The sequence below is a fragment of the Gymnogyps californianus genome, chromosome Z (assembly GCF_018139145.2).
Source record: "Gymnogyps californianus isolate 813 chromosome Z, ASM1813914v2, whole genome shotgun sequence".
Taxonomy (NCBI): Eukaryota; Metazoa; Chordata; class Aves; order Accipitriformes; family Cathartidae; genus Gymnogyps; species Gymnogyps californianus.
The window spans coordinates 43,827,479-43,851,507 of NC_059500.1; the positions used below are offsets into that span (position 1 = coordinate 43,827,479).

The window sequence follows — 24,029 nt, forward strand, 5'->3', positions numbered from 1 at the left end:
TGATATTTTTAATACTATCAAATAGGACAGGAGCATTGTCTTAAAGTGATGATAAGACTGACATAAAGAAAGGGATGCTGAGAATTAAAAGAATATTGGCAGTTACAATATCTGTAAAAAAACACAGAATGGAATTTCATATATGTGAAATTCCAGAAATTAATATCTAATAGGGAACAGCTTTTGGCTTGTTAAGCATTACTTATTTAATCCACACAGGATTTGTCTAATGAAGAGGTGTGTACTTAGCATGGCAATATTGTTTTGTGTTGCAAGTGCTTTATGAATTTTGAAGAAACGCTTTTCATTATTTTATGTGATGATACTGTAGGAGAAAAACAGATACATACTAGATTTGGGTCCTAGTCAGTCTAGTGAGACTGAGGATGGCTGTGTCCAAGTTTTTCTTTTCCTCTCAGCTCAATGCTAAAGCCTAAACATTTTGGCTTACAGTAACTATCTTATACTGTTGTACTGATTTGCTCATTGACCTAGCATGAGGCAATGCAATCATACACTTGTTTGAAATCGCTGTGCACAGTGCAGTAATAAATAATTTCAATGCTGAAGTATAAGATTTTATTATCCTTAATTTAGTGTGAGTAATTGGAAGCAAAGGCTATCTTAAGGGTATATTAATAAGTGGGATCCCAGTCTCCAGGGAATGAAAGGGTGACTTTAAACCTTGAACCATCAGGAATGTTTCACATTCAGGATGGAATATATGCAGCACATAGTTGTCTGAAAAGACATCAAACTCACCTCTATATTATAAGAGCACACCAATTATTGCTTCACCAATAATGCTGAAGTTATTTAATGGATTATGTTTCTCTTAAATTTTAAAATTGAATGTGTCATTTCCTTTGGCTGAATGTGCTGTGCTTTTTTGGTATGTTCACTGACAAAGAATTAGCCAGAGTCAGTTACACCAAAATGACCAATGACTTTAAGATCATCTAGTCCAACCCCCCTGCCACATGCAGGGACATCTTTCAATAGATCACGTTGCTCAAAGCCCCGTCCAACCTGACCTTGAACACTTGCAGGGATGGGGCATCCACAACTTCTCTGAGCAACCTGTTCCTGTGTCTCACCACTCTCATCATAAAGAATTTCTTCCTTATGTCCATTGTAGCAGTTCATTGACACGTCTGTAGAAGGAAGGTTGGCAATGTGGATTTACTGTTTCCAAGCATACCAACACTTGCTCTAATGCTTACAGAGAGGAACAAGCCCTGGTGTCCCACTGCTCGCTAAGTGCCCATGCCACAGAGCTGTGTTAGATGTACAGAAGCATGCTGCATACCCTGGCAGCACTGGGACCAGCCAGTTAGCTGTAGCATGGGCCCTGACAAGCCACCCAGTTTAGATTTTAGAAACTGCCTTCATGTTAGGAGGATGCTTCTGTGTGAAGAACATTCAATATCTAATTCAGTGAACTCGTCAGTGGAAACAACGTCCAAAAAGGAAAGGGCTTGGATGGCGGTACAGTAAACATTCTTGTTTCTGTAGTACCTCTTTGCTGTTTACCGGAGGCATTGTCTTTCAATGTTTCAGGAAGCATTCTCTTCAAGTGCATGTCTTTGGAAGCTGACAGAATTACAGAGCAGCAGGAGAAAGTACTGTCAATCCTAGAGGAAAAGTTTCCAGATCTTCCCCCACGAGAAGAAATTATCTCTGTTCTCCAGGAGACTCAGTTTAACCCACAAGGTAGTGCAACTTGCTTCCATTTTTCAGACCTTTTGCAAATTTAGTTATGTAACTGTATCAGAATATATCAGCTCATTGTGTGTGGTGAAAATAGTTGCAGCATGGTATCTTCATTGACAGTTACATGTATTATATTTAGTTTTCAATTAAGTGGCTTACATTCTGAATCATGGAATTGTGATTTCTGTTGAGGAACTACTGAACTCTTGAATAATCTTGTATTACTTTTACAAATAAACAATTTATTTCATATATTGCTTTTACAAGTGTTTGCTAGTCAAGAATTTGTGTTGATGAAGTATAAGGGTAAAATCAATGTGTCAGCCCATGTGCAGAAATTGTGCTGCAATTGCCTACATGGTGTGGGAGTGGATTTTATCTTCTGAACCTTCCCAGATTTATTGAGGGCTGTGTACAGGTGAAGTGAATTGGACTTCAGACTAAGATTAAGGAAGCAGTGGGAAAATTGCAATTCTTTCATTTCCTTCTGCTAGAAATAGCTGAACACAGTTGTCATTTTTTCAGTGATTAAAAGTGGGAATGTTTGAACCCAAAATTTGGTAGCAAGCTTTTGAAGGGATGCTCTGAAAGCCTGAAGAAAATTGTTGCAATAACTCTCTCATTTTTTACTGTCTTTGTTAAATGGCATTTGCTACCAAGTGGTTACCAAAGAACGAGTATTGAATTACTGAGATATTTGTTAGATATATCAGGTATGTACAGAGTCCATGCGGACTCAGAGTCTTTTTTTACCGTTTTCTACCCGCCCATCTGCAGAAGCCTCTCATCTGAAATCAGACCGTCAGCCTGAGATGGCTGCCCTAGCTGGTACTTAAGGACAGAATTTGAGGTGCTGCTTCCTTTGCCCTTTCTTTCAGTGAGGTCGCAAGCTAAATCAGTTCAGGGCTATAAATCTTCACATAGTTCCCTGAAGTTCCTCCAGACATTAGTCAAGGAATCATAGTTCAGAAATGAACTGAATGCAGCCTGGATTGGAGAGACCCAGTGAAAGTGGCTTTTATGGAGCTCAGTTCTTAGTTCTGCCAGTTGCCTGGGAAGATGGTTTAGTAATGTTTGTCATATACTTGGCCCGTGAATTTTACCCTAACATCCAACGCAAAACTTGGACAAGTAGATATAACGGATTCAGTCTGCATGGCATTGGTTGCCAATAATTTGTATATGCCACGTGAGGAGGGCAATGTCATACACTTTTTTTTAATCTCATACCTGCTCTTTGCTGTGTATTACAAGGTACATATTTAGCACTGCATATATTCATGTGGCATTTGTATTAGTAAGGTGCTGTTGAGTTTCTGAACTCCTTTGAAGGCACTAAACTCTGCTGAATATTTTACCTTATGTACCTGTTATTTCAGGCAGTATTAGGACAATTCAGCAAAAAAGTTCTCAGTTTCATGCAGAAATAATGATTTATTGGCCTGAATTCAAGAACTTGTTTGTTATTTGAGGCACAGTGGGCTGTAGCCCACCAGAAAATCTACAGATCACCTATAAATATTTTTAAAAGGACAGACATATAAATATAATAAATATGTGAACATTAGCCAGTTCATCTTGTCATTAGATTGAATGCAGTAGCTGGACTCTATACAGGAACAGTAATGAGAGGATTCATTTCTTTGGCTTAAGTTGGTATTTGGCTCCCTCTTAAAAATGAGTCATGCAAATACATTTTGGATGTTATGCTGCTAAGCTTTAAAAGTCTATGGACATTTTAGTTGCCACCCTACACTGAAGTAAGTGGCTCGCAGCTTTCTTTATATAGACATTTGGCTATCATGTCTGTATTTTTGATCACATGATATGACCATGTTCCTATACATGATATATATTTATTTTGAGAATCTTTACAGCATTTTAGACAGACATCTCCCGTTAAAGAAACTTAATCACATGGATTTTCAATACATTGTACTTAAACATATCAACATGTCTGGTTGCAGTGTAAAGCAATTCCAATTTTACACTGTTGTTTCTGATAATAATATGTACTTCTGTTTCTATGGTACATAAATATCTAGTTGGTTCATTCACCTTTTGATGTACATAAGAAAAACCCATTGGTGTTGGTATCAATTTGTGAGGAAGGTCAGAAAGGCTGAATGACTTTGTGTTTATCCAATATCTTAAGTGCTTTGCTTCTGAATATTTTATAAATACTGTAGTATTCCACATGTGCTTTTCAATATATTACTCATTCCAGAAGTGTTTCATATCAGTGATTTCATATTAGACCGTAGGAATGGTCTATCTGTACGGTTATCATCAACTGGAATTCAGTTCGCTTAAAAAATGTGAGTGTTTACACAATTTCATTGCAGGAGACAATTCTTCATCCTCTGCTCCCCCCCCCCCCCCTTAAATCTCTTCCTTGCTTAAAAAAATCCCTCTAGAAACATTAAGCATTGAAATATTAATGTTGGTTTTAATTTTCTCATAGGATGTCCTAAAATACAGAAGGCTCAACATTAAGGTCTAAGCTGTGTTTTTAATTTATGTTGCTGCATCTGGTCAGCTGTAGCTAATTGTATGTATTGAAATTCCTTTCTCTTCTCAAACAGGTGTAAGTATTGAGGAGGTTATGCTGAAGGATCTCAAGGAGATTTCAGATGGAGAAATCAAAGTAGCAATTAGCACTGTGTACATGACACTGGAGGTAAGAGGAAACCTAAACAACGTAGTTGGTAAACAGCCCTGTTGCATACAGAGGCAGTTCCTTAACAAAGATTTTGAGCCAGTTATTTTCTCAAGATTATATATGAGCAGAATTTTCAGTGATGTAATTAACTTTGAAGAAGCAGTAGCTGTTTGTAGTCTGACTTAGATTATTATGCATCTGGTTATTCCTTCCTGTTAGTCTGTACCATGGTGTGTTAAAACAATGGCATCAGCAAATTGCAGCCTTTGGGTGAAATGAAGGTGTGTGCTTTCTGTCGTACTTCAGTAGGTAGTTACTAACTAGGACTTTGTCCTACTTTTCACTTACAGTATGGCATACAATTTATAAAGCCACTCTAACACTTTCAGCTTTTTGAGAGGAGCGGATATTCTTTTATGCCTTCTATAAACCTATCCTGAAACTGTGTAATGAAGGGTGTCCATTGCCACATTGCCTAAATGAAAATGTTGGCAGAAACAAAAAGACCTCGATGGCACAGAAGTTCCTAGAATTTTGGTCTTTTGGATCAAAACTATAGATTTGTTTTTATGAGTATCCCTGAGACAGCCTGAAAGTGGCTGCTTGGATTTTCTTTCTTGACCAGTCCCAAACATTTTGTAATTGCTTAGGAAAAACTCTTGTGTAGTATGTTTTGTATCATTGTTTCAAGATGATTTGTGTTATGGATGTCAGTAGCTCTTTGCCTTGACCTGAAGTAGATATAAATGTTACTGGCTATTATGTAAAAATATTAATTAAAAATATTAATGTTTAGATCACTGAACAAGTATGACATGGCAGTATTACTTCTGATGGAAGTCTGCATACTGATATACGGATTAGTAATAAAACTAACTAGATTGAAGAAAATCTCAACAACAGAGACGCTTTTACGTAGTATATATTTGCAACTTACAATCTCACCATTTGCCTGAAGGTCACTCATACAAAAGTATTTGACATGCAAAAGAAGTTGTCATCTTCTACTTTTGCATTTTACTTTAATCAAAACTTTATTTTACCTCAAATTGTACTAAAAAAATTCACTTGAATAGTTCTTACCTGTGTATATCCTATGAGATTTCTTACAACATGTCTTTTGTGATGCATTTTACAAAAAATAAGGTGCTTCTGTGGTTGACGAAGTTTGTGGTGCAATTCAGCTAATAATTATCCATAGATTTGTGCTTGCATACTAAAATATACAAAGCAAATTGGGTAGCAAAGCTTCAAGAAATGAGGCAGAATCTGATAGTTTCTTGGTTAGTTTCTCAGTGTCAAGCAATCTTTACCAGCCACCAAACTTGCACTGCTTTATGAACCATAATTTTGCTGAAAATTATGCCAAGGTTGGGAGGAAAGGGGATGGGGAAAGAGTATTGTAAGATAATCCCCAAAAGAGGAAATGGAATTTTAAAAAAATTCTTAATAAGGTCTTCCTCTTCTTTTGTTTTAAATCTGACTCTCTTGTTCTGTCAGTTTCAGTGAATGGTGGACACAGAGGGCTAGTAATTAGGAGCTAGCATTAAATTTTCCTTTTATTTATTTTCCTTTTAGTCTTGTTTAGTAGACTGTGTAGAATGCAGGCCTTGCACTCCACAGATCTAAGCTCCAGCTAAATGTGGCTGAACTCATCTTTACTACTCTACATACTCAAATTAATCATAACCTAAAACTTGTCTTCCTTTTGGCTGCAACTCACAAATTGAATTTGGCAACAGTAGGTTTTCATAGTCCCAAAAGCAGGCATATTTTCAAACTTTTTTTAGTGATTATGTAACATTTGATGCTGACATACTTTGTTCAAGGAGCATCAAGATCTGGTGGTCAAGCAATAAATGCTTCATAATTGTTTTTCTTAGGGCATATCTAGTGGCCATCGTGAAAGAAAAAGGAGATTCAGTTGCATGTAAAAAGAACAAACTGATCAGTGTTTTACTGATGTTAGATGGTTTTTAATCCCAATCTATTAAGTAATTTTATTACTAGCATTTTGATGGTATTTTTCTGGACGTTGCAGGTATCTCTCTTCACTTTTTGCTCTCTGTTATTCTGCAGTGAATAATTTGCTTCAGAAAGCTCATTTTTCAGGGGTATAACTGCTTTTTTTCTAGTTTTATAAGGTTTACAAAGTCACACTTTGTACTAAAAGGACTTAATTTCATAGTTGGGATGAAGATCAGTTTTACATTTGCTGCATTACTGCCCTTTGTTCAAACATTTTCTGAACTCCCTGATTTACAGTGCTTGACCACCATAAGACCTTTTTTACTTGCTCTTACTAGAGCCAGGGATGATATGGTGTGCACGATGGTAAAGCAGATGGCTTGTAAAAACAGTCTACACAAGTTACCTCACCCAGTATCAGAAACTTAATACATATAAAAGAATTATAGACAAAACTGTCCAGACCTGTCTGTCTATTCAGCTTAGAATTCTGTTATGAACTCAGAATACACAAACTTTAATGACTTCAGGATTTTCTCAGCAGTAATAATGGTGATTTGTTATTCATCCTCAAAGTTCTTTACAGACGTTACCTGACTAAACATTAAGGGAACATGAAGAACAGGCTTGGTTTTGCTGCAGGTCTTGAATCTCTAATGTGTTTGCTTCTTCAGAAATCTCACATGGTCAATTTTTTTTTTTTTTTTTTTAAATCAACAGGTATGCAAAAGTGTCTTTCATTAAAGTACTTTCTATGGGCTTGATTATTTGCTTTGGTTCAATGGTCTACCATGTAGGTGATACTGCTAAGAACAAAGATGATAATTATATGGTTATAGTTGGGTAGAGTAAGCTGTTCACAAGCATGCATCCCCTGCTGTGTTGGATATGTATCACAAAGAGTGAAAGTGTTGCAGCTCAACTCTCAAGCTCTCATTTCAGTCGGAGTTTCACAATAATAAAGAGAGAGATCAGTAAGTGTGATACAAATGTCACACCTCGGTAGCACATACTCAAATGATTCTAAGCTTTCCTTATTTTTGTTTTTTACGGCAAGTTTTACAGATCTTTATTGAAAGTAGATTCTGAAAAAATTCTCTGTTCTTGAGAGGGTGGATGCTCTTTTTAGCAAAGTCTTGACCTGGAGCTAAGTTCCTTTCCCTTCTCTACTGCTGATTTCCTATGTTAAATAAATAAGTTGTTTCCTCAATTTCCCCTCTGTAAATGAGGATATTAATCTTTTATTTCATAAATGTACCGTGAATTTAAATTAATTGAAGCTTCTGTTAGATATGTTGCTATAAACCCTATTTTTATTAGTATTGATACAGATTTCCTAGTATCTGTGGGAATGTTTTCTAAGTTCTGTGCTTTATAAGGAAGGAAATGATGGTAACCAATACGTCATCAATTGTGAGTTAATACTCATAATTACTTCTAGTATTATTGCATAGCAGTACTCAAACATGTAGGACACATGCAGGTACACTCCTGCTCTCCAGTTTCTCGTGAAGAAAGACATGAATACAAAAATAGTAGTGCAATTGATCTCAGTGCTTTATATGTACATATTGATATCAATCAACAGTGTGTGATTTACATCCATTGTCTGTTGGCTTACTGGTTGTCAACGGACTGATTTTTAAGTGTCTTGATAAAAGTAAATCTTTCAGATATTAAAGGAATAGACAGTGGCAAAGGCAGGGAAGGCATTTCGTGGGGGTGTGTTTAGGTTTCTATAAAAGTCTATATGCAGCTTTGCATTTCTTGAGATAACTACCTTTGGATCTGGGCTTCCTGGATCTAGGTGGCATTAAAGCTGTAAGTTGAAATCAGACCTGTGTCTCCAGTGACTGGCTGCCAGAGCGTATGCTACTTGGATTTTACATGCATAGCAACATTTTTTCAGGAGAGTCACAAAAGAAAAGTGACAGCGCCCAGATCACAGTTATTTTTGTTGCCTTTGCCGGGAAGTTTCCCCAAGTCATAATAATGATTACTCATAGGATATTGTAGAAAAATTCAGTGCATGCATTACAGTTAATTTCTGTTACATTATGTTATACCCTGAGAGTATATTTTGCTTGTTCTCTGCTGGAATTCTCTTGGAAGTAAGAAATATCTTCTCAATGTGACTTTCTGTAAAAGTCATTTTTTTCCTGAGAAAGGAATACTTCCTTTGTAAACTGAACTCTATTCTCTGCTTTCTTAAGTCTAGTGCACCAGAAGAACAATCTAGGTTTGTAGCTTAATAACGTGTTTGTTGGACTAAGTCTTTAATCTTTTGATTCATGAAAATTTATTCTAACTTTGTAGTATAGTATGAAGTAACTTAGGAAGTTAGAAAATCAAGTTTCTGCAGGGAGTAGCAGGGCAGACAGTTGAAAACAAGGCAAATAGTCTATGATCGTCTGCTATTGACTATTACAGACAAGGGAATACGTGCATTCTGAAGGCTGACCAATCTGTTGAGGTTCTTGTTCATGTTTCTGGCCATGGTATCTGAATACTTCATAAAGACAGTTTCCAGGTTGTAGAGGTTGTGTAATCTTTTAGTATTGTAAGGTTGGAGCCACCTTTACGGGGATGCCAACTAAGAGGTTTAGAGAAAATGTGAGAGCCTCAATGGAGGCTGCTGTCACCAGTGGCGTTGTCCCAAGAAAGTGACCTGCAAGTTCATGCCGGCACAGTGAGCTTGACTGTCCTTAGGTAGCATCTAGTAGTGCAAATGAGTTGAGGATGGTACCAAGGGAAAGTTCTGGCTCTTGCAACAACTTTCCTCTTTGTGGCTCTGTGTCTCAGAGAAACTCAGGGTGGCTGTTCCAGCAACAGTAACTTAGGAAATTTAGAAATGTTTGCGCGCACAGTGGATCTGCTTCCTAATGAATAAATAGTCTGACCTCAGAGAGATGGTTTAATTTTCAGGCTGTTTTGTGGTAGTAGTATGGCATGTGACTATGTTACTAATTTGGACAATTTTATTTGTGTATTATGAAAAGTGATGCTTTTAATACTTCTGTAAAGGAAATCAAGAATCTCTGTCTCAGCTGGAGCATGTCAAACAAGTGCTAGGTAGACTATTGCACGCAGTTAACTGAGATTACAACATGTTTGTTTGAAGGTTTCAACTTTTGTTGTCTGTCTGTAATGACTGGACCATAGTTATGTGTTTGGGAAGTTTTCTCTTGCAGTATAAATATAAACATATTTTAAATGGCATCAGATTGGTCTATGAATTTGTTTTTAATGCTAAAAACAAAACAAGAAGAAAACCCCAAATAAACATGTTAACATTTAATCTTTCAGTAATGGAATTGGAAACAAAATTCTCAGCAACTTACAATAGCAATGCTGTTCAGAAGTATTTTTCTGATGCCTGTTGTGAGAAGTTAGGGTATGTAAAATAAATGATGTATGGAGCTGTAGGAATGCGACTTTTGCAGACTACCTTATGTCTAAGGAACATTAAACATAGGGTTCTCGTTTAGCAAATAAATAACCATTCATTTCAATGGCTGCATAGTCTGGACTTTTGTGCATATTTTTGCAAAGATAAGAAGAGGCCATTAGGGATTTAATATAAAATAAATCGCCAAGGGGTCTTCTTGTAGTCCTAGTCTTTCTGCCACATGGTGTGTCACTAATGTGCATAAATGGGCTTAAATGAATTTGTTATCTGTATTACATTTGCAGTATGTATATATTTATATATTATTTTTTAATTGTGTTTAAAAATAAAACATTAAATACTTCATTTCTGAGAGTTGAAAACATACCATTTGTAAATAAATCAACTTTAATTAAGGTCTTAAAATGTCAGTGTGTGAGATCTGCCTGTAGGAAAATGTATAACATACATAGTATACAAAGCTTGAACATACTTTCATTTGCTTTTTTAGAAGTATGAGGAGGGTTAAGTCATCACCTTATAGGACTGAGTAATGCCACCAAACAGGCATTAATATAAATACCGTACTTGTGTTTAAACGTCAGACTGCCATGTTCTGGAGGATGGTAGCTGTTCTGTTGATGCCTCAGGTCAGCCGAAGTACCCCAGTTGTAATGAGTGCAATCCAAGGTGTGGAGAGCTGAGGCAGACCTGCTGAATTCTCTGTTGTAGTTAGTTACTTGTCTCTAAAGGTATGAAAGGAAACTGGTGGGGAGAACCTTAGATGGTTTTAAGTGCTTCCTAATCAGCTATGTGAAATCAAATGGCAGCAAAATCAACATTGATTACAGTGATTATCAGGATTGCTTATAGTTTTAAAATCTAGACCAGAACCCTTCCAGAAGATGATATGAGGGTGATATGAACTGAAGTTCCCCTACTCAGTGAGATGTTTCTGCATGAAAACATGTAGGATGTCAGGCAAGGTGTTCATTATGGTCCCTTGTGATGTAAGAAAAATGTAAACTTGTAAAACTGGCCAAGACCATTATATTTATCAATCAGTCCGATTCAGCCTGTGCTTAAATCATTAAATAATGGTTTATTCAACTGTCATTTTTGCACGGTGTATTTGATTATTTTATTCTATACTGCTGTCATAACTCGTAGTAAACCAGAAGCATCAGAGATTTTGTACTTGCAGTATCTCTTTAAGAATGCATGATGTATACAGTGATATCAGGTCTGCAATGGTATGTATGTAGGATTTCAGCTTATTTCGGTGTCTGAAGAAATTGGATAGACTTCATTGGTTATAATTTGTGTGATATCTGGTCTAAATTTGGTCCATGCTATTGTTTATGATTTTGCCTTTACTGTTTTTGTTCAATCATGGTTCAAAAGTTAATAAACAAAGTAAAATAACTATGAGAATTATTAAAGGAATAAGCATAGACATTAGATTAATCTACTAACATTACAGTAAAAATGTGCTTGTGTTTACAAGTACATTGTTCAAGAAGATAAATTGTATTTCTTTTGTATCATTTATGAAATGTGTTTAAGATAGTTTCTTTTTGAAATACAGCTGTATAATATGCACTATCTCTCAGCTAAATAAAAGGCTATAATCTACAGTATCATTATTGGACTGCATTCCTGACTTCTACAAAGCTGACTAATTTATCATTTGTGTACTCTTCTAGTTCTTGTCAGTAGCATCTCAGCTCAGCTGCTCATGGGGCATAGACATTGACAGCGGGAGGTGCTGTTTTGAGAAATGTTCAGCATAAAAAGAGTTTTTTCTATGAAATACAATACACTTATTTTAAATTTCAATGTAAAACCTAACTTGGACATTTAATATTTTAAGATCGGGCCATAATACATGAGCATATAGGAACTGATAATAGTTAGGGATATCAACAATATGAATATTACAGAAAAGTTAAATTCTATTTTCTGCTATTTAGTTTATGTTTTTTCTTTGCTGTTGTGTGGAAAACAACTTAATTAGAACATTAAACTGTTGATCCAAGATTACAATATAATTCCAGCTATAAGGAAAAGGACTTCTTCTGGTTTTGCTAGTATTAGTGTTGCATTACTACAGAAGACAGAAATTCTGTCCACAGGAAGTGACTGAAAGATACAGGGTATTTCTAAGCAAATGTCTGCCTTGGTGACTGCTTTTGTGTTTTTCATTTAGAAATTAAAAAAAACCCAACCAAACCCACATTTAAAATCATGCAATATTTATTTAGAATAGTGACATTTTGATGCAGAAAATCAACAAAATATGTCTGCTGTGTCTTGAAATATTCATTTTGTTCCATCTGTTTGGCAAAGCATGTGCCTAAAGCACCTTCTGAACTGGAACGTAAGTGAACGCTTAACACTTGTAAACATTACAATAGCCTGTGTTTTTAGCATACACCATTGAATTTTATACCTTCTGCTACATAGCAGGAGCTTAGTCCTGAAGCTATCGGTTATTTTAAGATGTAGGAACGTTTTTGAATTTTGAATTAGTCAGAGCAAGTGCTCTGTAAGATTTTTCAGCATTTATGTTCTCTGGTTAGATGATGACAGGGAAGATCCTTCTTTTGACTCTGTGTAACTGGGTACACTCTCAGGCTTACTTTAAGTCAAGTGTTTTGTCTGACTGAAAACTTCAGGGTTTATTTAATTTTATATACATTTTAATATATTTCATTTATAATACAGGGATCAAAAAAATACAAAATGATGCAAGTTGAAACCCTTCAGCCCCTATTTGAGTACTCAAATTCAGAGTAGCTAAGAACACCAGCTGTAATTCTACCAAAGAATGCAATTTTTTCTTTCTCTCTTTCTAGGAGACATAAAGTTTTTCTCAGAAAGATCACCGCTTCTGTATTCAGAATTATGCACAGCTTCTGTGCCTTTCTAACGAAATGTAGTTTTTGTCATAAAGCTGATGCATGAATGTTATTCACCAAAAAATATAATTTCTTCTGTAACTCCATAGCTAGATTGCTTGTGTAAATTTTATTTTTTGTATTTAAGTGAATACAGGTTAAGTCTAACCTGCAGGCTGTTTGACCCTAGAAAAACCGACATTCAGAACTCCTTTGTTGCAAGTATTGCAACGTCTTACTTTTTGACCATTTTTTCCTTTTCTGTGTAGACTTGATAAATAAAGTATCAAATGAAAATTCCTTCAAGGTAATGTTGCACTGCTTTGGGGATAGAGAATTATATTATTTTTCTCCATAAGAAATTCTATGTATGAATATATTATTTTTAGTCCTGAAATTGCCCCATTTCTGAAATAATTACAATAACTTTAACAACAGTTGCTAAGTACAGATTGAATTTATTGATTGTGATAAAAAGAGTAGGAAGTGTTCAAGGTCTTAGGTAGGTTTTTAGCATTTTTTTTTTCCTATCTGATCTTTTTTTCTAATTACTTTATCTGAAGAATAAATCTCAGTAATGTGAGTTTCATAACTTTCTCCGTATTTGTGGTTAATAACAAAATCAGGCTTTGACTGAAAACTTAGCTATGGAGAGATTTTTCCTTTCTTATGCTAGCGTAATTCTTGTGGTTTTATACAAAGCCACAGAGTTCTCATCACTGTTTAGGTAAAAAAGGTAGAACAGGATACTTTCTTCAGCTGCGATCATGTAGCTCTCAATGCATCAGAATTCCTTATGCATATTGGACGGCTGTCTTCCAGGATTCTTACAGTCCCCTTTCCTTCTGAACATGAGATAAACACAGCACTTAAACTTTTTCCTGCTTTATATCAGCATATTGAGGCCACTAAGTTTATGCCAAATTAAAACTATGGCAGCTGATTATTTTATCTTCCGCAAATTAGAAAAATCACAATATTTGCATTGTAGAGATGGGGAATTCAGGCGTATATACAACTCTTTCACACTTGGGAGAATGTTATCGCCAGTTCTGTAGGAAAGAAATAATGAATCTGAATACGGGTAGCTTAGTTCTTTGGCTCAGGTCAAACGAGACTATAGAGTTAGTAGTAAGTTCAAAGAGAGAACCTGGCAAAATTATCTGTTTTCGTTGCCAGATGATTTTTCTTCTTCCTTTGCATGAACAGCAAAACCAGTTGAAGAAAATCTTTCCTACCCTGGATTCTGCCTTTGCCAACAAAAGGTATTAGTTGGTATCTATTTATTGCCAGTTCTGGTTCTTTTTACAGAAGGACATATCTCACTAGTAGGTAGTCTGTAACCTGACTGCATTTCAGCATTTCTGTCTTGCTGTTTTTCTTGCGTTTTTCTTAGTTACATTTCCAATGAATTTTCATAAAACATGACTCTCCCTCCCTCCTCCCTCTCCCAGGGGAAAAAAAAAAAAAAAAAAAAAAAGATGTAGACTTACGGAAACAGAAAGGTAAGAGTAAACAGAGTCCACAGGGAATCTTCTTGCAGTCCAATCTTCTTTTTATCCCCCACTGCAAGATTGCCAGAGAGATGTAGTCAGTAATCTGTGCCTGGATTCCACACCTAGAATTTGATTTTTTGGGGTTTCATGGATGCCAAACATCTGTGTATGCTAGTGCGTTCTCTGAGCGTTTGTCACAGACTAGAAGGGAAAAAGGTTGGAATAGATTAATTTTGTACCTGAAATGGGAACTGTTAGGTCAACTCTTCACTTGGTAGAACATCATGGACTTACACTAGCTGTGGATTGTTTTAGCTCAAGAAGGATTTGGGGATGAGTTTGAATAAATAGCAATTGTACAACCAAGAACTCCTGTAATTGTGTTTTAAAACTAAAAATCTTAACTGAGCACTGAGTTAAGCGCTGTTTTTTGTCAGATTTCATCACGTACTGAATCATATTCTGCTGAAAATGTATTGTTTTGGTCTAAAAAGTTTGTCATCTCTTCTTTATATAAATAGCACTAGGAGGGTTGTTTCTCAGCATTTGCTATTAAACAAGACTTTCTAAATAAAGGGACTAGAGATAATTCAGAAACAAAAAAGTGATTTTCCTTTCACATCTCAGTTGAGTATTTGCCATATGGGTTGCTCAGCATCACACTCTCAGCAGGTCTAATTTATGGTAAACACACAGTGAGTGAACAGAAAAAAAAAGGCAATGAAAATATTAGTATTCTCCCCCACCCCATTTTTTTAAACTGCACTAAACATATTCAGGTTCAGCCCATATAGTTGTGGCATTTAGTCGAGTATGTATGTATTTGCCACTCTGCTGGGAGTTTGTGAAGACTGAAATGCTGTGCTTTTCTTGCCATGAGACTGATTTGCTGGAGCTTGCATGGCAGTGTGTAAATCATACCTTCCCTGCTCCGATCTGGCATGTTGCCAGGCCCCCCAGGGCTGAGCTCTCGCCAGGAAGGGCAGTTGGTGAAAACATTGCTGCTCTCACTGTGGCATGGGGCACTTCGGCTTTTCCCTGGGCCCCCACAGGAGGATCACCAACTGAGTGAACGTGTTGATGCTCTGGTCCACTGCTAGGATTTGGAACAGGCAAAGAACAAAATATAAAATAAATAATGGTATGGATTTTTATCGAGACTCACAACCATGGAAATCCACAGCATCAATATTTTGAAAACCTCCCATCTCCCACGAGTTCCTGGGGCTTTCTCTTACTGTTGCATATGTGCTTTCTTTCTCTCTGTGGGTTACCTTCTCCCTCTAGGGACTTTGCTGCCATAACCGTCCTTCAAGGACTCTTTAGAACTTGGTCAGCCCCACTCCTTAGTGTGCCTGTGTGGAAAATCACTGGAGAGCAAACCAAAGTACTAAGCATGTATCAGCAACCCAAGTGAGCACTCTTTCATTCCAGCTCAGGAATAAGTTTTTTCACAGGAGGGTCTGCATCGCTATATTTAAAAAAGAATAAAAAAAAATTATCTGTTTTACAGTTAGGAGCAGGCATATCTGAGTAGAAGAAACTCCATTGCATAAACTGATACATTGTTCTGAAAATAGAAATTGCTGCCATTACATGCCTGATATTGTAATTACAAACAGTAAATAGCTACAAAAGAAAATGCTTCTAAAAAGCCATGGTTTAAGGCCTGCCCTCTGCCTTATTGTCGTACAACAGACCTTGGTAAAGCACATACTTTCCTTTCTGTCTGGGTGCTTTCTGTTCCAGCAAGAAACCTGCACATTCCTGTTCCACATCTGAGGACTCAGACAAATAATTTATAACTGTGCTTGGTTCAGATTTAGAAGAAAGTGCAATACTTCTGCATTGAACAATCATGTTATAATTTCCTTTAGGCAACATTTTTTCTAAGTCTTCAAGAGGAAATACTTAATTTACACCACCTGCAGGTATTTAGTTCAAATAAATACAAAACTCTTTCTTTGGATGGTGCTAAATGTTTGTCTCAGCATGATCTCCACAGGTTGGCAGTGAGATCCACAGCTTGCATATTTAACTTGTATATTAGTATTTGCAGTTGTGTTTGATTTCCCCTTGTTCAGTCTTTTGAACAGGGGTTAACTGGAATGGCCAGTTCTGTTTCTCTGCTTATTGTTGGGTATTTTATACTCTTCTAGTGTGCTGCATCTTGTTGATCTTCTCCATGAACTAATCTGTAAATACTTGTAGATGAATAAATAGAAAATATTGGTTGTTTTATCATCTAGTATGCATTCTTCCTTCATGTATATCATTAGCCTAATTGTTTACAGTGTTCCAGTCAGTTACACTTACACAGATCCTCTGAGGTAATGGAGTTGTGTTTTGTAGTATAAACCAATATTTACTCAGAAGTCAAACCTCAGCCTCACTTCCTGTGGACTTCTAGTACTATCAGTGTAGCAGTAAAATCCAAAGTGAGATTTTCAAGATGCCCGGGTGGACAGAGCCATGAAAGTAGTCATTTTACTAATTCCTATTTACGCATTTACATTTCTGTGAATAACAGCCAGCTGAAGTCAGGTGCCACTGGTGACTATTTTGGACTCTGTGAATTTTATGCTTTAACCATTTTAGAAAAATGTTAATTTACAGTGTCTTCTGTCAACTGGAAATGATTGGGAAGTTAAAGTAAATTAAGTGATGAGGGATCATTTGTGTTCTGTACACTCAGTCATTGTGAACTCACATTCTGAACACATTTAAAGTGGCATTGAATTCAGCTACATTTTTGATCCATTATTAAAGACTTAAAAAACAAGCATATTTTCAAATGGCGTTCTGCACAGTCAGTGATGTATCTGTGCTTGATGCCACTATTCTTCACAAAATGTGATAATAATGTTATCTGTCAACATAAAAACAAAGTTTGACTCCACAGAAGCAGCTGGAAATGGATAACCACAATATGCTTAAATCTCTTAGGAACACACAGTTTGACATATATTGCTAAAATTTCCTCATATTTAGGAATTCTTTTAAGCGAAATACTTGTGCTGAGTCTCAGCTGGCGTGCATGAAGGAATATTCATTTCCCAGTGGTAACATGGAATTTGATTTTTTTACCTTTTTTATATATATTTAATGGATTGAAACACTTTGAAGAAAAAAAAAATACATGCATTTCTGGTCCTAATCTAATTCAAAGGGGTTTTATGGTTCTGATTCCAGCCTTTTCTCATGTTTTATGTATAGCTAAATCAGAAGGTTATGTCTTGTCCAAGTTAGCAGGGAGCAGAAACAGTCCTTCTCTGTGACATCCGGAAGATGATCAGGCAGGCAATGACAAATGGATGTTTACTGGGTGGATACTGCAGGTGATTTGAAAAGGGATTGTCTACAGCTTGGCAAGAGGGTCATGCTAACAGCAGTATGTGCTAAAACTTATTATTTTGTAGTTGCAAGTTGCAAGAGAGGGGTATATGAACCTCATAAAATATGCTGGGTATTTCATGCCTGCAACTCCATTATAGTTTAAAATTTTGAAGTATGGTTATTATGTTGTAGTGTTCTGTGCATAGAGTCAGGCGAAGTTTCTGCAGTAGAAGTGGGTGGTGGAAGCAACTGAAAGAAAGGAGCTTTCAGGGATTCGATGTCTGGCCAGAAAGGACATTCCAAGAGTCAGAGAAGAGGTACAAAATGATGACAGAAGAGGAGAGTGAGCTACTATGGCACAGAACATAAAGGCATAAACCAGTATGAGGTGTGATGTAAACCAGCTTGAAGCTTCACCAACTTGTGGCCTTCAAGACTATGCCGTAGGATTGTTCTTAAGAGATGAGGCTACTAATTTGTGGCACTGCATGCCGCATAAAAGTGTGCCATACATTTATGTGTGTGTATAGATATGTATATGCACCACATATATGTGAGGAACATGTGAGCTGTGAGAAATATGAGCTGTCTATCTGCTCTGTAACATGAAATTTTTGCTACATGGAAAATGAATTAGGCTTAGTCTTTTTATCTTTAATTACCTATTTTCTTTATTCTAATCCAATTTGGTGCTCATTTCTGTCCGTGAGGATCCATCTAGATTTCTGACTCAGATCCTGAGAAACAGATTTCTAACTTTCTCAAATTCAGACTTGTTCTGAGAAAGCACCTTGCCAAAGTTTCTTCTTTCAAAGAAATGGAGAGAGGCCAGAGTCTCGTCTGACATAACTGTTACCAACCAGGAGTGTCATTTCTCTCTTAAGTTTGACCATGCACAAGCAGTAAAACTGACTCGGTTACACATGGTAGTAAAATCCTTTTCCAGAACAGCTTATTCTGTGTATGACTTTGGCTTAAACTGTGCTATTGACAATGCAGATTTCAGAGCTGGAAGAAGTATTTGTGGTGAAAGTCAACTGAAAGGAAGGGGCTTTCAGGTACAGAGTGAATTAACATTGTCCATAGCGTATTCTAGAAGTAAGATACAGTCCAGTTTTCATTGAGGGAAAGTATAATTGTAAGCAGATGAGTAGCAATGCTGTTATACCAGAGACGTAGCCTAAGACAGCATCTTGGATGGTACCTACAGTAAAATACTTTACTATCTGGGCAAAGCAGAATGAAGATCAAGATGATATGATACGTGGAAATAACTGCATAATTCCACAGATCAAAGAAAACTAGAGACAAAAATCTTATGCAGATACAGAAGATATCTCATATTAGTTCTTAGTTAATAGTGTTTCATAATCACAGGCAGTAAAGTTGAAGTTCTTCACAGAACTATAAGTGATTTAGTTACAAAGGCAAATGCAGAATTTAAGAGAAAAAAGCTTATTTTGAGTCAGAAGATAGAAGCTTTATTTTCCTGAAGAAAAAATTGCATTAGTTTCGCAGTATCCGTATAATGCTGTTTTTCTTGGTAGTTTTAAAGATACCCCACTGGTAAAGCTTTAAAAAAAAGATCTCTTGACCTCATGAAAATGTTAGTTATTTGGAATGTTAAATGCAATTATATTGACATATGGTGATAATGTGATAAAGCGTAAGGGTTAAAGGTTGAAGGAACCATGGCTTGGCAATTAGCAATGTAAATGAAACATTCATTATCCAACATGCTGAGAAGTTGATGAACTGTACAATAAATCTGAGCCTAAGTCACTACTGAGATAACTCATTTCAGACATAACAGTATTTATTAGGATCCTGGACATTGTTTTGCATTCTCTGATGAAATATCTTGCTATATAGAAATATTTTATCCATTAATTTGTGTGAAATAAGTCAGTACTAAAAATTCATAAGACCCTAAGCAATTCTCCAAATAATATAGAATAAAAAAGGGAGAAACATGAAAGAAACATGAAAGAAACAAGAAACATCAAAACTCATCCTATCTGGAAAGATGTTTGATTAGATGTATTGGTATCTCTTCAGTGCATTGGTATTTGTCCAATGTAAATTGTCTTCAGCGTCTTATATTAACTCATTTGAAGCCATTTTTCACCTCATGAGATATAATTGAAATCAGAATCTGACATAGTAAGTAGACAGCCAATTATTCAATGTTGTAGGTTCCATTTATACATAAAAGAGGGTATTTTTTGGTGAGAACACAGGATGTAGACTTGTTTGAGAGAGGATGCAGAACATGTTTACTCAGTATTTATAAGTTCCGTGAAGATTAGGATTGAGCGTTATCAGGCATTATTACAGTTAACTGTACTTGTGTCTCTCTTAGAATAATGCTCATTACCAATAAAAGCACAGCTAAATTTATTAACTTGGTGACAGCAGTGGTAGATTACCTCCCATTCATTAGACAGTTCTATGAACAGCTTAGGAGGAGTTCCTAATAATAAAATAAATAATAGTGCATAATTTGTTCAGTAAAAATAACTAAGGAGAAGTTAACAGAAACCAAGACACACAAATATGTGCTAGCTTTCTTGTCAGTGAGACAAAATTTTATGTTCAGGTGATTGGTGGAAACAGAGTATATATTGTGTTTGTGTTAAAAAATATTGAAGACATTTGTTCCTTTTAAAGGCTACCAGTTTATTGTGGCCATAGCAAGTGATACATTGTGTTTTCTGCTCCAGCTTTGCGTCCAGTCGGCATTGTTAGAAATTTTGCATTACATTTTATTTTACATAGATTTCCTGCTGTGAAATAGACAAATTTCTTACTATTGAGGCAAAACATTTGAGTAGATATGTATTAATGATATATAAACTCTGAGGGAGTACCACATCTTATGTAGTTTTTGTGCTGATTCTGTGAAATTTTATTCTTATGGATTATTATGAATCCTGAAAGATCACATGATGATTTATGAATTGAGCCAGAAAACCTCAGTACTCCCTTAATCTCCTCCTCTGTGAGTATCTGATATACAGAATTCTCACTTCACTCATCAGTGTCAGAAAAAAATGCAGTATTTGTTCAGTAGTACAAGGAAATGTAATGCACTGTTCAGAAAGAGTTTAATAAGATGTATTCTATATGGAAGAGATAGCATTCCTATATGTGTATAGTATGGTATATTTGCATACTATTCTGTACCACACTGAAAGTACAAGCAACATGCAAGGAAAATTCTAAAGAGCGTTGGCTCCCCCTCCTTCATTTATTGTACAGAAAACTATTCAGAGAGTAAGCTTACATGGTATACATATTGAAGTGCTGAAAATTGCATTCGAGTAGGCATCTGACAAATACTTTGTATCTTCACTTTCTTTTTGGAATCTCTCTAGTTTTATCATTCAACTGAAAGTTCCTTGCGTCAGCATGGTACACAGGGTAGAGGATGCAGGATATGTTGGAGATCCTGTGGGAAGCCTATAACAGCAGCAAGAATTAAATTTAATACTCTGAGTTCTTTAAACAGCAGTTTAAACTCAAAAAAATCTTCTGACCTTCTTGGAGTAATTGAGATAGCTGAGTATTATGTATGTCCCAAAAATAGGTTGCAAAACAGCTTTAACTGCAGGAACTACTTGGTTTCTGCTGTGGTTGTGTCAGAGCATGGCTGTACTTTAAAACCTAAATTGTGGGAACTTAACGGTGGGTGAAGCACATCAGCCAGAACACTTATTATAAAGACAGATGCAGGTGCTGTGTTGAGCACAGCTCTGCCAGAACTGAGAAGGTAGCTACTAAGTTATTACAAAATTGTGAGGAAAACACTATGAAGAAAATACTTAATAACTCTTAAGTTGTATTTATATAGAGTCTCCTATTTACCTACCTTTGCATTTCTCTGGACGTCTACATAGCTTTTACTTCTGTGGCTATGGCTGTGCTTTCCTATAACAGTGATATCAGTTAATAGAGTTTGAGGCATTAAACTCTAAAGTATATAATAAGTCATCCTTTATCCAAACTTTTTAAAATAAAAATGACCACAGATAAGTTAGTATGTTCTGTTGCTTATCTTTCCTTTTAGAATATTTCACTGTAACATCTCTAATCTAAATAAACTTGCTGACCCACAGCTTCTTTGTACTATTTGGATAAACAGTGTTCTTCTGAATTACAGTATTTGTAAAGTCTTAATTTCCTGACTACTTACTGATTGGCTGTACTGGGTCAACTTGAACTGAAATACATAAGCAGTAGTGTATATGTGTGTTTATATACTTACAAATATATTATTTTGACAATGTATATATGCACATGGACACAGTTGAAATATGAAATATTCAGTATATGTATACAGGTTATATACAGTATATGTGAAATATTCAGTACATATACAGTACAAAATATATATACACGAGATTTTTTTAAACAAGTTTATTTCCACAAGCAGCTCTAACAGTAAACAAAAGTTTAGACCTCAAGCCTGAGTGTTGCCTTTACTAATTTTTAGGTGTTTTGTTTAAGTACTATGCTTTCAGTTTCTCACTGTTCTTTGAAAAGCTATTAGTGTTTTAAAAGAAAGCTTCATGGAGAAGATTGGCAATCTTTCATCTCCCATCACAGCCGCCTTTTAGATTTCTTAAGCTTTCTTTGCCATGTTTTTAGCCGAGCTTGAAATTTCCTTTTGGCCAATGGTGGAAAAGCCACCAATCATTGTGGTGTCATGACAATCCAAGACAAGTAAGACAGAAGACCATAGTCTTTCCTAACTTTCTGATGTAGAGACCACTTATGATGATATCTCATTACTGCAAAGTCCTTGAACAAACCTTCTGGAAAGATCATAGATGAGATGAAGTTAAAATAAGGCATTGGGAAACTTTTTGCGTACTAACATGAAGGTACTTACACAAACGCTGTGCGCTTTTCAGACAAATTAAGGCAACGTTCTTTTTTACAGCGTCCAACAAAATTAAGTAATACTGTGACATATGGGTAAGTTCTTGAAGCTCAAATCCAAGCAGTTTCTCAGAGTTCCAAAACTAACAGATAAATAATCTTTCTTCTATATATTTGTGAATTTCTCAGTTAAAACCAATCAAAGATATTCAGTGGCGTACCCATAAGCATGAGGTCCTCATGTAAGATAGGAGGGTCCACCTGTAAACGGCAAAAATATCGATCTTGAATCAGTATTTTTTTCTTATGGTTTTCTCAGTAGACCACTCCAAAGTGTCACCACTTGTTCTCAGATTAACTTCCCATCAACAAAATAGGCTCTTTCCAGTGTGATGCCAGTGAGTTACTAGTAACCAGTAAGAGTCAGGTTTGAGGTGATTTTTGTCTATTTTTTTTATGCCAGCTGGTTTATAAATACCAGGTTTGGGTTTTGCAGTCTAATCTCACTGGTGGATATTTTAAGCCCAACTCTTCTATAGCTGATTAGAGGTAGAAAGTACTTGTATTTTACTTGATCACATTTAGACTGTGCTTTCTAACTGCTTTCCTTTTATCAGCTGCAAGGCTAGAACTACATCTGACCATAACTCTCTCGGCCAACATGGGGGGAGACAAAAGGCCTGAGACCTTAGACCATGTGTCTTGGGAGAAACAATATTTTTGTTAACTTTTTGGCACTTCTGGGATGAGAACTTCTGCTAATAGCTATGCTTTGCAGAATGGATGTGAAAAACCAGCATAAACCAAATAGCAGTGGTAAGTGATGGTATGGTATTGAAACGACTAGGAAGAGAAGGTGGTGGCTCTCCACGTAAATCTCTGTGAATGTCAAGGCACTCCATGAAAAAAATGTAAAGATTCTTCTTTTAGTAAGTTTCCTGATTACTTGAGACAGCTCAGTGCTTATCAGAACACAGAGGTTAGCAAGCACAGGGGTAGAATGTGAATCTACAGAGCCTGGCTGTAGCTGACATTTACTATAAGCTAATTACCCAGAACATTTATAGTATGGGTGAAAGGTGCCTTTTTGGAAGGTGGCTGCTTAACACTACTCACAAACAGTACCCACTTAACAGCTTGTTTATTCATATCCTGCTTGCTGCATACCAACTGCCCTGTTCCTGTATTGTGGAAATGACAGTCTTGGCTGAGAATTTTAGTGGTAGCTTTCTTCTGTGGAAAATTGGAGCCATCTACTGTCCAAAGAGAGCATCGTTTGAAGTGAAGTGTGTGATTTTTCTGTCTTGTCCTATATCCTCAAAAATTCTCCAGTGTTTGTTGTTAGTAGGATATTTGCTAACAACACAGGTGCAAAATTAATTAGGTCTAGATGTTTCTGGAAAAAACTTATCCATTAGTACATATACTAAAAGGCATTTATCCAGACTTCAGCATTAACTGTTATTTAAAAATTTATATAACATAGGCAGCTTGAGAATCAGGAAAAAAGCTGGACAAGCAGCCATCTGCAAATGTGCAACATCTAAAAAACTCATTCAATAAAATCAAGAATTTTTCTGCTCTGTTCATAGTTAGCTTCCATTCCTAGTTATCTTCTCAATACTTAAAAAAAACCCCAACAACTGATTTGGTAAAGTACAGTTCAATTCCGAACATGACTC

General features: G+C 36.1%; 1 protein-coding gene across 1 annotated transcript in view; it reads left to right on the forward strand.

The window, feature by feature from the left end:
* Positions 1-24,029, forward strand: part of PRUNE2 (prune homolog 2 with BCH domain) — a 111,797-nt gene that overhangs the window by 8,844 nt on the left and 78,924 nt on the right. Inside the window, exons 5-6 of the mRNA XM_050913590.1 lie at positions 1,561-1,713; positions 4,299-4,393. Coding sequence (XP_050769547.1) covers positions 1,561-1,713; positions 4,299-4,393 — 248 coding nt within the window. The remainder of the gene's footprint in view (positions 1-1,560; positions 1,714-4,298; positions 4,394-24,029) is intronic.